Source organism: Ambystoma mexicanum, chromosome 6q (genome assembly GCF_040938575.1).
Source record: "Ambystoma mexicanum isolate Mex_15411 chromosome 6q, UKY_AmexF1_1, whole genome shotgun sequence".
NCBI classification, from domain to species: domain Eukaryota; kingdom Metazoa; phylum Chordata; class Amphibia; order Caudata; family Ambystomatidae; genus Ambystoma; species Ambystoma mexicanum.
Genome location: NC_090937.1, coordinates 305952892 through 305969864, shown reverse-complemented (window position 1 = coordinate 305969864; position 16973 = coordinate 305952892). Strand labels below are relative to the sequence as shown.

The 16973-nt window shown below is 45.3% G+C and overlaps 1 protein-coding gene across 1 annotated transcript in view; it reads left to right on the top strand.

Annotated features, from left to right (window-relative positions):
• The window catches only part of DNAJC25 (DnaJ heat shock protein family (Hsp40) member C25), an 82160-nt gene that overhangs the window by 29303 nt on the left and 35884 nt on the right, over window positions 1–16973 (top strand). The window contains exon 2 of the mRNA XM_069630807.1: window positions 7162–7314. Within this exon, the coding sequence (XP_069486908.1) occupies window positions 7162–7314 (153 nt within the window). The remainder of the gene's footprint in view (window positions 1–7161; window positions 7315–16973) is intronic.

Here is a 16973-nt window from a genome sequence, read left to right as displayed (position 1 = left end):
CCAGGCCGTTCATGATCATCCAATTTTCAATACAGGCGCATGCTTTGTTTAACCTTACTTCATCTTGAACATGGTTACCAGTCAAGGGGATGATGCACACTGGGTATCATCCGCAAAATTGGTGAACCAAATGCCTTCTTGTTCAAGCATTGCGAAGAAGGGCACTGTGAATATGTTGTAAAAACACAGAGACAGACTTGCTCCTTGCACAACCCCATATTTGTTAGATACCATGGTTGCTTCTGCTGTTTCTGAACATATACAACTTTCCCTATTCTGGAGAAAAGGGGCAACCCAGTGAGAAGCCTCAGGAGAGAATGTAGCCACATTTTCGAACCTGGTGACCAACAACTGGTGGTCAACCAGGTCGAAGGCGGCGGAGAGGTCCAACAGCATGAGCAGGGAGGCTTCTCCTTTGTCCATGTTGGTCAGGAGCCTAGATTTAAGTTAGAGTAGGGCAGTTTCTGTGCTGTGCCCAGTTCTAAAGCCCGATTGACGGCAGTTGAGAATAGGAAAGCTTGCCAACTGATTGGCTATCTGCTTGTAAGCAACCCTATCAAGTATTTTCATCAAAAATGCTGAGTCTTTGGGGAGCCCTACTTTTTTTTACAGAGGAGTCGCCCCTCACCCTTTTAAATTGTCAGGCACAGTGCTCCCTCTGAGAGATGCATTAACAAACTGGAGGATAGCTTCCAACAGAATAGAGGGGCATGTCTTTATAATAGCAGAGGGGGTCGCCTCTACAACGAGTAATTGGGAGATATTTCAAGACCTCAGGCAGCTCAGCTAGGCCATCCGGTAGTAGGGAGCTGCAGTGTGGTGGCTCTCGCTGCAGGAGACTTAAGGTGGACCCTTTTGTCAAGTCAGACGTGCAGGATCTGGTGTCAATGACCGGGCAGTCCTGGCAGTGAGCCCGGTGTGGAGGCAAAGCGTTTGGCCCGTGGCCGCGCGCCACTGGTAGCAAGCGACCTTTCAGGGCACATCGGGAGTATTGGTCACGGACTAGTTGGTGACGGGTCCGGGTGCTGTGCAGTACCAGTTGAAGTTTTGTAACTGTGTCCCCAGAGTAATGGATGGTGCCGGTGGAGTGGTCGAGCAGTTCCCAAAGCACGGGGGAGACAGTGTGTTTGTGATGACGGAGGTGTTTACTCTGTGGAGCCGGCGACAGGAATGGTGACGTCGCCAGCTCCGGACGGTGCGTTGCAACAACCTAAGATGGAAAGCAGCGTTGCAATGGAATGCAGCGCAATTCCAAAGAGTGAGCAGAGGTGCGTTCTCTTTCCGGCACGAGAATAGTGTTGCCGGAATGGGGCGGCAACAGCGGAGGAGGTGTCCTCTGCAACGCTCAATGAAATGGCAGCTGGAAAAAAGAGGTAGTGTGCATGTATGGACTTTCGCCAGGAACTTGGAAAGAGGACATGCTGAAATGCATGTTTCATCTGCATCTCAGAGGGGTGTTCCCATGAGGAGTGGTGCGACAGCTGTGTTGTTTTGATCCAGAGCCTGAGGGAATTGGATCCTTATTTTTTGGGTGGATTTCTACGTGAGGATTTATACTCATGTTCTCAGAAGACTAACTCAATAGGTGTGGGATGAGGCCGTTGTGTGTGATGTCATGTCTTTAAATTTAAGTGTGTTGCCTCGGGGTTAGCTTTTCGTTCAGTGATTTTGGGGTTGGTGTAGTTGATTGGGCCATTTCTGTGCGACTGTTCATGTTGTGGCCCTGTTTTTACATTTTTCCAAGTATTGATTAATCTTTGCAACGTTGGGGTTGCTGTTCATGTGATGGTCATGTAAACCTACAAGTCCAATCTGAAATGTAAAATTGTATTTGTGTGTATCTTGCTAGTGTTTTTGCTGATTCTAGACGTGTGGTTACTGTTGGGTAGAAGGTGGCTGTGTATTATGAGATTTATATTATGAGATTTTTAAGTAGCGCTGTACTGTATGCCAGGCGGGTTCAGTCGGGGCGAGGTTACATTTATTAGTACAAGGTGGTGCGTTAGCCTTGGTGTTGTGGTCATGCCTTTCCTATACGTTATGGGTTCACAGGTGGCCGGGCGGGTCTGTGGTTAGTTGTTTCAGTCAATGTTTTGTGATTAATGGCAATAGTTCAACTTGATGGTTGGCAGCTCAACCACATTTTGTGTAGTCCGCTGCGTGATACCGGCTGGGTCCTGCTGTGTTGTGGCGACCTTTAGTGACGGTTGGGGTGATATTTGGGTTGGCGTGTAGTGTTGCTTTGCAGTGTGTACTGGTTAATTCAGTGGTGGAGTGACTTGGGGGTCACATGGTGTACCAAAATTTAGATTCCTATTCAGTTAGTGGTTCTTTTAGAGTCCAATCAGTGAGGCAGTGACTTGGGGTCACACAGTCTATCGGGTTACGTTTCTATTTCAGGGGTTTGTTGGATTTGAGTACTTTGCAGTTGTGGTTTTCGGAGGTGCAGTTTGTGTCAAGTTCTGCCGACATTGTTGATTGGAGTTTATGGTGTTTGTTTTATTGGCATTGTGGTGTTTCCCTGTTAGGGATGTTGTTGGATGTGGGACCGATATTCAGATTAAGGTGTGCTTGTTGTTGCTAATGTTTGAGCTGGGTATTGCTTGGACGTGGCAGGTCTGAGGTCCTGGGAGGCAGCTGAGGGCGGAAGGTGATTGTACACGGAAGGATTGGGTTATTAATTCGTAAAGTTTTGTGGAATGCTTGGGCATGGCAGGCCTTTGGTCCCGAGGGGGCAGCTTGTGACAGGTGGATGTGCGTAATTTTTGTTTGTTTTTGTTTTCAGTACTTGAGGGTTCATTGGTCCTAGTTTCTCTGGTTTGCTTTGAAGGTCAGGGCCCTTTGTATATGTCGGTGGGCCTTTAGTTCATGTGCAAGTTATTCCTGTTTGGTTGTGTGAGAACTGAGTGGATAACGGTAAGGTTTTGTGTTGGCAAGTTGTGTCGCTTTGTGGGTTAGGTTTGTGTAGGATTGTTGAGGTAGCGTTTAGAGGAGAATGCGGAGGTTAGCTTCCACAGGCTTCAGGTGGGCATTGATACTGTTCGTGAGTAGGTATTTCCATTTGGATGGTGGTTTTTTCTTGTTTTTCTGCGTGCTGGCCACGCGTTTAAAAAAAAAAAAAAAAATTATAGAATCTTTTGGATGGGGTTCCTTTTGTAAGTTTTATAGAGGGAGAAGTGTTGTGTGTGGGTGATGTCACGGACAGTGGGGAATGCTGTGAGATCACTGTGGAATGAGGTGTGTGACGGACGTTTGTTCAAAGGGGGCAGTTGGAGATCGTTGCTGGCTTGATATGTGCCAGTTTTCTGTACTACCTGATCTACGTTAAGATGGAATAAACATATTTAACTTACCTGCTGGCTCAGGTGGTGATCAATCCATCTTCCATTATTAGTTTACTCATCCGCATTGATTCTTTTTGACGCGTCCAATACTGTAGACCAGCGTCTAGGCGCGAAACCAGAACTCAAACCATGTGTTGCTCGGCGCTGTGTTTCTTCCAAGACAAACTGTCACTGAGCGGTTATTGCCCATAATTCTATTTTTTGTAACCTTGAAATAGAACTATATATTAATTTGACAATTTCAAAGACCAAATCTGCGCCAGTGTGGTGGAGCTGGTGATATAAGTATAAACGCGTACTATGTTTTTTTAAAAAAGAAACCCATTGGAAATTGAGACCAGCGCGCATTGTTGGGAAACACAATAGGCCTACTATCGTACAGAAACAGCCCAGCAACGGTAATTCAAATAGTGGGATCCAAACTCCGAGTTCTCAATCATAGAGCAAACGGTATATCGTTGAGGCAAGTAACATTGAATACAATGTGGGATAGAATTGTTTGCATTCTTCAATAAATCAGCAAGACTCTATCCCCTCCACCACAAATCACTCCAGGAGTGACACAACCACAATAGTTATCCTGGCAGGTTGATCAGCGTTAAGGATGAAGCACTCGAAAGGATGCAAAGCACAATGCTCGCTTATGCACATGGTTTAGATCAGATTGCAAACCCCCCTTGTCTACCGCAATAGGTTCATCATCCATGGAGGGGCATGTTTTGAGTGCTTTGACTTAAGAAACCATAATTGTAGTAAAAGTAAAATTGTCTTAAATAACTATGATTGGATACATACTCTTGAAGATTTTCACGCATATGAATCTGAGCCATTTCAGTACGGAGCACAAAAGGCTTGGTATATAGGCTGAATACCTATCTCTTTATCCCAACAGATTGATACGAAGAAAGTTCTTAACATTTACTTTTTTTTTTTAAAATGCACTTGATTATAATATACACTATTAAGGTAAGGCTGAGGAAGTTTGGAATAACTTCTTTATATGGTCGAACCACCAACATTGTTTAAGCAGTGGTTGGATTTATAAACTGCTGAGAACTAGAAGACATCGTATAGTGTGCTGTTTGAATGGCTAGCTTAAGTATCTTGCCTTATAGACTTATTCCAGTCTTGATGAATTTTGAAAGGAAATGGATATTTTTAATATGCATATGGAGTTCATGTATTGTGTTTTAGTGGACACGTTTGTATGTTTTGTTCTGTTAATTGGATCATTTTTATTTTCTTTGTAAAGGTTGAAGGTTCGTTTAGCCATACAACCTAAATATAAATAAATGCAGGTCTACCAGTGTTATGTAACATCCGAGCCTATTTGCACTTGTACCAATAAAGTAGCGCAAAGAGTTGCATTGTTTCATGCACCTTTACGCCCAGTACTACTTGGGCGTGGCCTTCCGTTATGGATGTTTTACACTAGGTTTCGTTACTGCTATGTGCATGCAGTGAAAGCTAATGTGTTGAGTCCTACAATGGCCTTGCTCAAATCAGGCCTCTATACACTATTGTAGAAGCAGCATCCTGTGTACATGTCCCACAAGGCACTGAATAATACATGTCATAAGACAGGAGGGCATTAAGATAACGTTTCGTTTTAATGCAATGCTTCTGTATATTGCTCTTCTCTGGGGTACACCGTTATTTCAGTGGCTATTTTATCGACTTGTTTAACGAAAATGTTTCACCATAAAAACCCATTGAAAAACAGAGGGAAGGGGGAAATGACATATAAATGATTGGAGGGGGGGTCGGGAATAGTAAAAATAGGGCAGGGGTACTTGAGTGGGGGAACCCCCCAAATATACATTTTTTGATGGGGTGCTTCGGCTAAAAATATTCGTTAAAAAAAATCCTGTCGCAAAAATAATAATAATAATAATTATTATTATTATTATTGATGAGAGAACATAGAACCTCCTCTGGCACTCCCTTTTAGGACCTCTACCAGCAGGTCCGAGAATGAAGGTCACTAGCAGCAGAGCTGTACTGCCCCGGGACCCTTTGTACGGGATCAGAGAATACCAAATGTTGTAGAACACAAAGCGTATAAAGGTGTAACTTGTGTATGTTGGCACTGCATTGATGAGTCTTTCAGAAAACGAAAAAAAATGTCTGCGTCTCTCATAACTACATTGTACCCAATATGCAACAACGATCTGGGAGTTGGCAGAAGAGCAATGGGGGAGGTCTGAAGAATACTCATTATCATAGCAGAAGTGCAACGGAATAAATATGCACTTCATTTAAGTGTAAAAAGAGCTACTTTAACAAGGGGAAGTCGCCAGAGAACTAAAGTGAATCTTCGGGGCCTTGACCTTCCACAACAATCTTCCCAGCTCACTTCTTCCATAGCACTTTACATCTGCACACCCTCCGCCCTGTAGACTCGCACTTATACCAGCCGCGGCTCAGGCAGTGCAGCACTCAAAATTCCTAGCACTTTGTCCATGGCTTTACCACGAGCTCGGACCCTGTCCCAAGCTTTACCACAAGCTCGGACCCCCAGCATTTACCCTCTCCTTGCTTCACTTGCACGTTATGAATAGTCACAAGGCATAGTAGGTGCATCCTCCAAAACTCCCCCCCCTGCTCTTAAAATAAATTTTAATGTCATTCCCACCCTCCCTGCCTGCCTTGTGGGCGCTTTGAAACCGTATATTCCTATTGTAGAAGCGCCTAACAAGCAAACCATAAATAAATAAAATCCCTTCTCCCCACACGTTCCATCCTCCCACCTTTAATCATACAATGAGTACTTTTTTACATTTTTCTTGACACTTTTTGTGCATTCGGTATTTTAACTGTTCACCGTTAAAACAATATTTATTGTAGCTGTTTCAATGCCTTTTGTTCAACTTGCACATGAATAGCCAACTAAAATGCTTTGAAGTTGGCGATGGATTGGCTGCAGGGCCGAAGATAATCCTTTGTATCTTTGCTTTTCATACAGCAAACCTACATTCTCATGCCCTTACAGCAGTGTAGAGCGGACTCAAACAGATAAAGCCTCTGTACCCCTATTTTCTCCCCCACCAGCCTCTTACCTGGCTTTAGGAGTGTGTTTCGAGACTAGGGTTCCTGCCATTTGTTTGGTTACAGTCCAACTCGTGTGCCTTCATTAACTAGTCTGGCTCTCAAGGGCAAGATCAGGGATCTAAATTAAGATTGGATAAGGAGCTGAAAGCAGCTCCTGGGTATCCAGCATTAACCAGTCAACGGGCGATACCAGTGGGTAACAAGGAAGCTAGTACATGGTGTTCTGCAAATCTAACCTCCACATAAGAAGCTAACTTAACATTTTGTCCATCAGTTATAGCCCCTTATGCTTTGAGTGTCACATAGATGTGTCTTGATGCGTATGTATGGATTGTCCCAAACAGTGTCACATGGTATGCTTGTTCAGTATTAGTTTGCCTGGGGAGCCAAAAGTAGTTTCTGGTAGCTGTTGGTGTCCAGCTAACCAGAGGATTCTAAGCTACAAGCAGGCGCCAAATAGCTCCCAGCACACCTCCAATTTCTAACCCTGTAGATTCAGTTAAGGATTTTGAAATTGACCTAACCTGTAAGCAATCATTAGATCGGGACAAAAGCGTCAAGCTGTTGCTGATCTGAACTGCCTCACATAATGGAAGTGAACATTGAAATGTTCGAGAACCTCTTGTGAAAATATTGCTTGTTGGGCTGTGTTTTCTTAGAAATTACGATTCATTTTGTCATGTTTATTTCTTGTGGAAGTGTGCTTTAAATTGGAAAGTCTGCAAATGAAAAAGAAAATCGGTTTAAAATTTTTCTTGTTTTACAGGATGAAGAAACACGCAAGGACTATGATTATATGTTGGATCATCCTGAGGAGTACTACAGGCATTACTATCACTACTACAGCCGCAGACTGGCCCCTAAGGTTGACGTGAGAATAGTCATCTTGGTCACAGTGTGCGCCATCTCGCTGTTCCAGGTAAGGCGTGCACAGGCTTCCTCATAGTACGCGGACAAGCTTAAGATATGTGGCACCGTTGAGGCTTGTCTCGTGAATATATTGAGGCAGTAACCCTGTAATCCAGTTTTGATTATGGTAAGCAAAATGTCTAATAGATGGCTCATTTATTTGTTTTCTAGTACACATTCTCAATACATCCTGAAAGCGAGTTCATAGAAGATAAATACACTAAAGCCAAGCTCAAATTAGTGTAGTATAATAACTTGTCTGGGTTTGATGCCATCAATTTTAAAATACTTTATTTTTGTAAATATTTTGGTTTTCTTGCAAATATTTTCCTCATCAATGTACCGTGCATTTCTGTCATTCTTATGTGGCAGAGCCTTTAAAACAATAAAAGCTGCTGATTGCAAACGTTTTGTATACAAGAAGCTTAACAAATGGGCTCATCAAATGTTTGTAAAAGCTGCAGCAAACTATCAGATAAATGTTTGAAAATTGAATTAAACTTGAAAAATACACATGGGGGGAAAAAATAACTACATTTATTGGAAAAGGAAAAGTCAGGCTAAAGCAAGGAATAATTCCTGGGAAGGTTGGACTAGCCTTATCTGCGCTTTGGTGGTACAAGGCTTCTCCAACCATGTGTGCTTTTTAAGATCAACAGCCTGATTCATGGAGTTATTTGTGTGAAAAAGGCAGATGTGCATGCCTTTTTGCCTGAAAATCCCAGTTTAAATTATGGGGATGATCGGGCAAAAAAGCCTGCAAATCTGTTTTTCACGCAAATAATTCCTTGAATCAGGCTGTAAAAGTTGCAAAGTGAAGTCACCAATAGTAATTATAACAGGTTTGTTAAGGTAATGGTATGTGGGTCAGATATGAACATCCAGGAAAAAAAACAATTGGAGGATGGCATTGGTAATGTTATCTTTATAGCATCCCACTGCAGAAAAAAACTGTTGTGAGCTAGTTAACCTGTTTTGGTCCACCAGAAAAGTCTTAACAATTCCACTTTAAGCAGTGCATAGGAAAGGAAGGTTTCTATTCCTACCTAAGGCCAATTGGATGCTGCTTACCTTAACCAAACTCTGTAACGAATGGACTCTATGATCTTCATTTGAAGCAAATGTAACCCTATCCAGTGTTGCCAAACTCTAGGCCCGAGGGTTGCTATACTGACTAATTTTCCAGATACCCCTCAATGTTTGAGACCTATGCATGCAATGATTCTCAATGAATGCACATTTATTCTTGGGAATATTAAATGGGGTGTCCTGAAAGCCTGTCGGGATTCCCCTCAATGCCTGCAGTTAGACAACCCTAAACTGATTGGCATAATTGATAGTGTACCCTATCGATGCTATCCCCAAAATTACTTTTAAATGGTGGTCTTGGTTGAGTAGCGCAGAACCCAAGATTGATTGGGGGTGGTGTTGGGTGGTGGTAGTCCTATTGTGGACCAGGTGCGGTGAACCAGAAGTAGGGCTCGGACTCTGGGACGTCATGTTCATGGATTTGTATTCTATTTGTTAACAATTAGTTTGAACTCTTGGCCAGCTTCAAAGAAAATGGCAAACTAAAATAATGAAAATTAACTTTAAAGTAGTTTTTTCTAACATTCAAAGGTTCAAGGAAATGATATTCTTGTCAGGATGAATCCAAATCATAAAGTCCCTAGCCCAAAACCTATACTAGCCTACCACATTTGTAGCAAAACGAACACACATAAATCTAAAGGGTTTATCAACTAAAAAGCTGCTTGACTGCTGCTTCGGTTCCAAGTTTTCTCCCCTCGATATAAAGTTATTGGGGTACCACTGTAATGGCTAAATGTTCCAAATAAAATCTTTCTTGAGGTATTTGTCTCTTTACACCTCGGTTGGCCGTTTTCACTGGTTTACCTCACTCCAGAGTGTTTGTTACCCTCCAGGGCTTCACACACACTTTAACTCCACTCAGGGTATTTCTCTCTTCACTCTTAGATTAACGAAGGGAAAAAGTCTCTGAGGTGACTCCTTCAAACTGGTCTCACCCCCTTCTCGCCTCTTGCCCTCCAGGAGTGGGCAGGCTTACCAGAGTCCCTTCTTCACTGGGGAACGTTGGGTTGCCTAACCCCTACTACAGACTTGCACGGCCTGCCTTTCTTCCAGCTCCTCTGGGCTCCTGGTTCAGATAGGTGCTGGCCACTTCTCCCCCTCTGGATTCAGCTGGGCTCTCTCAGGTTTTTCTCTTCAGCACAGCAGTGAAGCTTCCAGGCACAAATCAGCCTTCCTTCCCCTGCTTCAGGCTTCTTCTCCACTGTTTTACCTTAACCAGCGAGACGGGAAACCACTCCCCAGCTGAGACAACTTGCAACTGAACTGGCTTTCCTTTTATTCAGTCCTTTCTCCCCCCTAGCCGACCACTGATTGGTTGAACTGTCCTGCTTCACCGTTGGTGGAAGTAGTGCTTGCATTATATCCTCCCTGTAGGTCATCCCCTATTGGTTAGTTTGAATAACAGTTGGATCAATTAGGAGTTCCAATAACTCTCCTATATAAGTGCTCTGCTCCAGTTTATCTGGTTTGCTCTACTTGGGTAGATGGTGGGTATAGCTCTGTGTTCCTCTTGCTTTCTGAAGGGTTTTATTTTGTTTCTCCCCTTGCATTTGTGGTGTTAATGTTTTTTAAAAAAAAGTTTATTTGATTCAGCTGATCAAGTCAACCTTTCAAATATTCAATTTAACAAGTAAATTGAAAATCATTAAAATAAGACTTCCATTTGTCATTAAAAGAAAACAAAATTAAAACATTTTAAGAGAAGAAATATAGAAACAATGTTGAGAACTGCTAGATCAGAAATATCAATTTAAAGTGTCATAGCAAACCTAGTACATTTAAAATATACTGCTATATAAGCTTAGCTATGAAAGTAAACAAAAGTATTATGTCCACACAAATCGATTGAAACCTTTGGGAAAAAAACAATATATAGGATATATTTGCATGCAACAGCAGTTTAGATAGTGAATACTATGCTGTTATAGATCATGTTAAGTTAGACTGTAGGACATTGATAGTGGCTATGTTGGTCGCTACAAGTTGACAATTAAACATAGCTTCCCACAAGCTATCAGACGTTATGATGTGGTAGTTGGAAAACAAATGGGGGGAGGGGGGAATGTTTTTCCCTCATCACGCAAGCAAGGGCATTCAGAAATCAGATGTCTAATGGTTTCATGTTGATTTACCTTCAAACAGAATCTACAACGATTTTCATGAATGCCGATTTTATTGCGTCTTGCTAGGACATCAAGCCAAAGATCAACTCTGAACCTCTTGAATTGAGATTTAAAAAAAAAATAATAATATTTTTATTGGAGTTTCGATTAACATGCAGTTCAGATGACCTAGGTGATCATTCATTGAAAGACCACATTCCATCAAATTCATTTTTTACCAACATGTAACTGGTCTGCTTAGCATAGCTGTTTAATCAAGGTGCAGGTTGAAGATTAAAGGGAGGGGAGAGGATATAGTGAAGGGCAAAAGAGCAGGAAGAGGGGAGAAGAGAGAAAAAAAAAGTTTAACACCATGCCAAACATCAGGGTTTGATAAGGTGTTTCAAAAGTAGTGGCTGAAAAAACATCTGCTCTTTATCTGACACATAGTCTAAGAATGGTCTCCATGTCCGTGTGAACTTGGGCAACTTCCCTTCTACTGTAGTTGTGTGCTTCTCCATCCCCAGCAGCTCCCAAACCTTCACCCACCAGTAAGATGTGTGTGACCCATCTACAGTTTTCCAAAAGCATGCTCATGTGATTTGGGCTGCTGTGAATAATTGAAAGATCAGCCTTGCTCTAGGGCCTGTCATGGGGAACAACCTGTTGTCCGGGACATCCCCCAGTAACGGGACTCGTGGGTCCATGGGGAGTAAGGCGCCAGTCATTTCTTTAATTTTGGATTGTATCTCCAACCAAAATGATTGTATGACCACACATGGGCTAGGTCGTCTTGCTCGCCACACCCATGCCAGCATGTATATGGGTAGGCGGGGTTCATCGCATGCAGTCGGCCTGGGAGTAGGTACCACCAGAAGCAAAGTTTAAGGGCTCCTTCCTTTACTGTGGTGCATCAGGAGCTTTTCTGGGCCCTACCCCAAATTCTCTGCCAGGACTCCCTGGATATCTCTAAGCCCAATTCTCTCTCCCATGCCATCATATAGGGGAGCTTCTCCTCCAACGAGGCGTTCTCTAGGAGCCTATAGCAAGTGGCCAATTTATGGGCCTGTTGCCCTTCCAGGACTTTCCCGTTGGGGTTCTGGAGGTTGCTTGTCGTGTGACTGTATTGGTCAACCAGTGGCAGAGTTGTATGCTTCTGAAACGCCCAGATTCAGATCATTTGAATTTCTCGTTGCATTCTACGAAAGTTAGGGGCTCTCAATCTACATATTTTTTTTTTTTTTAATTTTGTATTTATCAAAAAACGAAGATGGCTTTCTCTTTATCCTACAACAAGACATAGACAGTTTCTTTGCCCTCCGTCGATTGTTAATTAAGTTTTCCTTTTCCTTTTTTCCTCAATCAACATGAAGGCGTTTTGCAAAATTTTTACCGTGGCAATTGACCAGGCAGTTTTTTCTCCGCTTAATAATCGGGGCCACCAAGTTTCTTCCTCGCGCAGTGTTGAGGGTTCCAGGACAGTTGCCAGGTAAGATTGTCTTATGTCTTGTAATGCTGGACATGAGGTCTTCGCCTTTGCACAACCTGCAAGTATTGAACTTATGCCAATCTACATATAGGTCCCGCAGTCTGAGGCTTTTCTGACTTCCAGAGCTGAAACAAACTGCTGGAGGCCCAGCGTGAATGCCGGGTTTTGGGTAATGGGCGTAAGTGGGACCAGGACCGACTTGATTTCTACCCCCTCCCAAACCACCCTCTGTGCACAGGCTTTAGCCCAGCTCCGGAGCATCGTTAAGGTGGTAGGTAGGATCCTGCCCAGTTTACGGGTTTCACTGGGGAAGGTGGAATGGGAGATGACCCAGGGGGGAGGGGGCTGCGGCATGCTCGATATCTCGCCATTTATGAGCTTTGGGCACCCCCCCAGCTCAGTGGCGACCCGGGCTGCTCCGTAGTACCACAGGATTGAGGGGAGCCCCAGACCACCCAGCATTTTACCTTTTGTGAGGAGCTTGCAAGGGATTTAGGTTTTTTTCCCCTGCCACACAAATTGGCCCACTGCCTTCTGCAAAGCTAGGAGGTCCCCCTCTGGAATCATATTTATGGAAAATATATAGGGCTTTTGGGAGGAGAGTCATCTTAACCGCACTAATATGGCCCGACCATGAGATTTCCTGAGAGTCCCATTGTAGAAGCCATTCCATGGCTTCCCTCAGAAGTACGGGAATATTAGCCTTTAAGAGTCCCGAGTACGTTGGGGTCAGCTTTATTCCCAAGTAAGGGATGTCTGTAGTTGACCAGCAAAAGGGGAATGTTTCTTGGAGGAATGCCAACCCAGATGGGGGGGGGGGGGGGGGTTTCCATTAAGCCCATACCCAGGGATTTCGATGGGTTCACTGCGAACCCGGAGACCACTGCAAATTGGACTTGAAGATTAATTGGGGTCGGGATGGAAATGAGAGCATTATTTAGAAAGCAAAGCACATCCTCTGCGTATAGGGCAGCTTTATGGCATTGTCCCAATATTCAAAGCTTTGGATTTTTGGATGTAGGCGGATCCGCTGGGCCAGGGGCTCCATCGCCAAGGCGATTACCAGGTGGGACAGAGGGCAGCCCTGTCTAGTACCTTTGCCCAAGGTTATCAGGGTGGTCCACTGCAAGTTAACCCTAATGTGGGTCGAGGGGATTTGGACATTTGAGAGAATCAGTTTAGCAGACCTTGGGCCAAAACCGAATCCTCTTAGGCCTAATTTCAAGTATTCCTAGAACATGCTATCGAAGGCTCTGTAAGCGTCTAAGGATAGTAGCAAAAGCTTGCCAGGGATTCTGGGGGCCAGGTAGTTTGCACCGCGAATGTTGTGTGTTGAACGGTTACGGATTAAGCCTGTCTGGTCCTTATCTATTATCGTCGGGGAGGATATCCCCCAGGCGGCTTGCTATTATTTTGCTGAAGAGTTTCGCGTCTGTGTTGAGCAGTGCAATAGGGCGATAGGATGTACGTTCCGTGGGGTCTTTTCCTGGTTTCGGGATCAGTGTGGTGGCGGATTCTGCCATGGATTTAGTTAGGGACCCAGCGGTCCATATGGCGTTTAAGAGCTTCGTCAGGTGGGGAGTGAGGTCTGCGCTAAAGATTTTGTAGAATTTATTCGTGAAGCCGTCTGGACCCGGGGCCTTTCGGAGGGGAGGTCTTTCTGAGGGGAGGTATCGGATTGCTAGCTCGATTTCCTGAGTGGATATGGGTTCGTCAAGAGGTTCTGAGTGCCTGAACGATCTGAGGTAAGTGCGCATTGAGTATGAACTCCTGGGCCGTTTGGTGGTTGGGGGGGGGGATGGAGGGTGTGTGTGGGGGGGGACGACGGAGTATTCCCGGGAAAAAAAAGCTTCCACTATAGTTTACCCTTACCCTTTTCTTAGGAGACACATTTCCCATTATCGTCTTGTAGAATTTCCATGTGAGTACGCTTAGTTTGTTTTTTCAATTTTGCTGCCAGGAGTCGATTGCCTTGTTCCCTTTGGTGTAGAAACATTGCTTTGTGTGTATTAGAAAGTATGCTGCTCGTCCCATATGATGCCTCTAGAGTTTTCCGTGCTATACGCAGGTTTCGAAGCGAGCGCTGGGATCATTTTCCCCTGTGTATTCCCTCTTTTCATTGGAGCTCTATCTCCAGTTCGGTCTGTAGGTGTTTCCTGACCCTCCCTCTCGCTGCTCTTTGATCTATGAGGTGACCCCGAATTACTGCCTTCCTGGCGTCCCACACTGTCGTATCCCACCTTCCTGGTGTCGTACTTGGTTAAGTATAGTTTTAGGGCCTCTGAGATGTGGGACCGCATCAGGTGTTCTTCCAACACAAGCTCGTTCAGTAGCCAGGTCGGTTTGGGCAATGGAGTTGAACAAGGGATGGGGCTTATCGTGAGCATTACTGGGCATGGTCTGACAGGGCTTTCGGGAGAATCTCCATGGCGATTGTCTGTGGAATGAGTATCATATGAGAAACATTTCTACTCCGGAGAACCCCTTGTGTACCGCTGAGAAAAAGGTGTAGTAGCGATCCTCTCGGTGGAAGAAGCGCCACATCTGAGTGAGTGTTCATGTAGGAGTGTGGTGAGTGCTGTAAAATGTCTTTTTGTTGTTGGCGGTTGGGGTAGAGACTTATCCACCAAGGGGTTAACCACCACGTTAACACCCCCCCCCCACCCTCCCAGAATAAGGTCCTCCTCTGCATGTTCCCCCAGTGTCTTGGATATTGAGGTAAAGAATAGCTCATGATGGGTTTAGGGGGGCATACAGTGAAACCAGGGTCACCTTCCATCCAAAAAGCATTGCTACCAACAGAATATATCTCCCTTCCCCGTCTCGCAGTTCTTTCAGCACTTTAAAAAAAAGTATATTTATTGGCATTTATTAAACATTTCTCAACAAAGACTTCCCCTTACTCCTCTCACCCTCCTTTCTCCCTCCACCATAAGAACCGCTACTCCCTTTCATAACCTCTGGCATGTTGTTAGCCTCTGCTCCTTTATTTTGGTCCAAATATCTATATCGTAACATATGTCCAGTACCCAGATGTTTTGGGGACACCATTGTTGCACAGTCGCTTTTCAAAAAGTTTAGCATCTCTCCCCATTGATTCTGGAATCTGTCCGCATCTCCTTGAGCCCTGTACGTCGTCCATTCCATCGCCACTGTGTCCCCTAGGCTTGCAGTACCAGCTAACCTTCGATGGGGGGAGCTTTGTTTCCAGTCTTTGGCTATTACCATCCAAGTGGCTAGTAGCGCCCTTGTTGGGGCCCTTTTCTGTGATTTCAAGGACGTTTTAAGCTCCGGATTCAGGGCTTCCACTATAGTCTCTGCGTTTCTGGGACTATTTCTTGACTGTTCAACACCTCCTCCCAGAAACTTTTGATCTTGGGGCAACCCCTCCAGACATGCATCCCCTCCAGCACTCCTCGGACGTGGAACAAAGCATCTTGCACAGTTTGCTGGGATGTAGTGCCACTGAAGGATCGGAGGCGCGGAGGGCCAACCCCTGGGTTTCCTTTGGCGTAGTGCCCGAGCAGGGGATCCCCTGCTCATTGTAGTATTCCAGCATTAAGTCTTAAGCTTCTTCCTCCGAGTTAATGGTGTAGTGTTGTTTATGAAGCTCAAAGATCAGCCTGCACAGGAACCCCCAACGGTAGCGGAGCTTCCTGGCTTGAAGCCATGCTGTGACTTTTTGCAGGTGCCTGTGGCTTGCTAGGGTGTATGGCGAGAGGTCCTGAAACAGCGCTAGGGACGCCCCCTGGAACTTCACTTGCTCTGACCGTCTAGCCGCTGCCATGATTTCTTCTTTTTGATGAAAGAAATGCACTCGGGAGAGTATGTCTGGTAGCACGTTCCGTTTCTGCTCAGCAGAGTAGACCGATGGGGTCCTATCGAAGATCAGCTCATCCGAATTGTTAAGGCCCAGCAGGGACTTAAAGAGTGCTCTTACGTAGTCCAGGAGTTCTTGGTCCGAGACTTGCCGTGGGACGCCACGCAGGCAAACGTTATTCCTTCTCGACCTGTTTTCCAGGTCGGCCTGCTTCGCCCATACTTCGAGTTGTTCCTCCATGATCTCCACTTTTTTTTTTTTTTGGTAAATTCTGCGCAGTCATGTGCTTGTTTGCAAGTTGTGTTTTCCAGATCGTTAACTCTGGCCTCCAGGACCACCAGGTGGGTGTTCAGGTCGGCGATTGACAGCAGTAGCAGAGAGTCCTTGGAGATTTTTATCTCCAGCTTTTTTTCCTGTGTCATGTCCTGTTCGAGGTCTCTCAGCATGTCTTCGAAGTCCTGTTCAGAAAGAGCAGAGCCTGGAGGCTGGGTGGCCGCCAGAAGCGTGTTGATGTCAGCCTTTGTTGCCTGCATTCTTGGGTCGGGTGGTGCTTGCGGTGTCGGGAAGGCCGTAATTTTGTTAGTCTTGCACTTTGCTGCTGCCTTGGGCATTGTCGGGGGGGGGGGGGGTGGAGGGGTTTATAGACTTATCTCCTGAAATGATGAAGGTGCCCCCATATGACAGTTATCCCGAGACCTCAGGGGGGATCTTTGAGAGTCTGCTGAAGGGGGGGGGGGGGCTAAGGACCCCACACCACAGTGGATGTGGAGGGTGGGGGTGGGCGGCTTTGTGTGCAGGCCGGTCCCCAGTTCGAGGGAGGAGAATGCTGTTAAGGGTGAGCTGGGGAAAAGACTCTGCCCGGGGGGTGGTGGAGGACTGTGCAGGGTGGGAGCGTCCTCCTGTTCTGCCGAGGCAGAGACCCACCGGTCTATTCTAACCAGGGGGCCTGTGATACTTTATCTGCAGGCTGCATGCGTTGATATTATAGAGGGCTCCATCGCCCAGGGATCACCTCTTATCAGTTGTCTGTGACTACGCTCCCAGTCTGCTTTGCTATTATCAGGGCTATTCTTTTCTACTCGGCTGCGAAGGCGGGAGAGGCCCCAGCCGCTCCGTTGTGTTACACCTATAGGGAGAGTCCCCTACCCAGACCCAGCGTTGTTTCT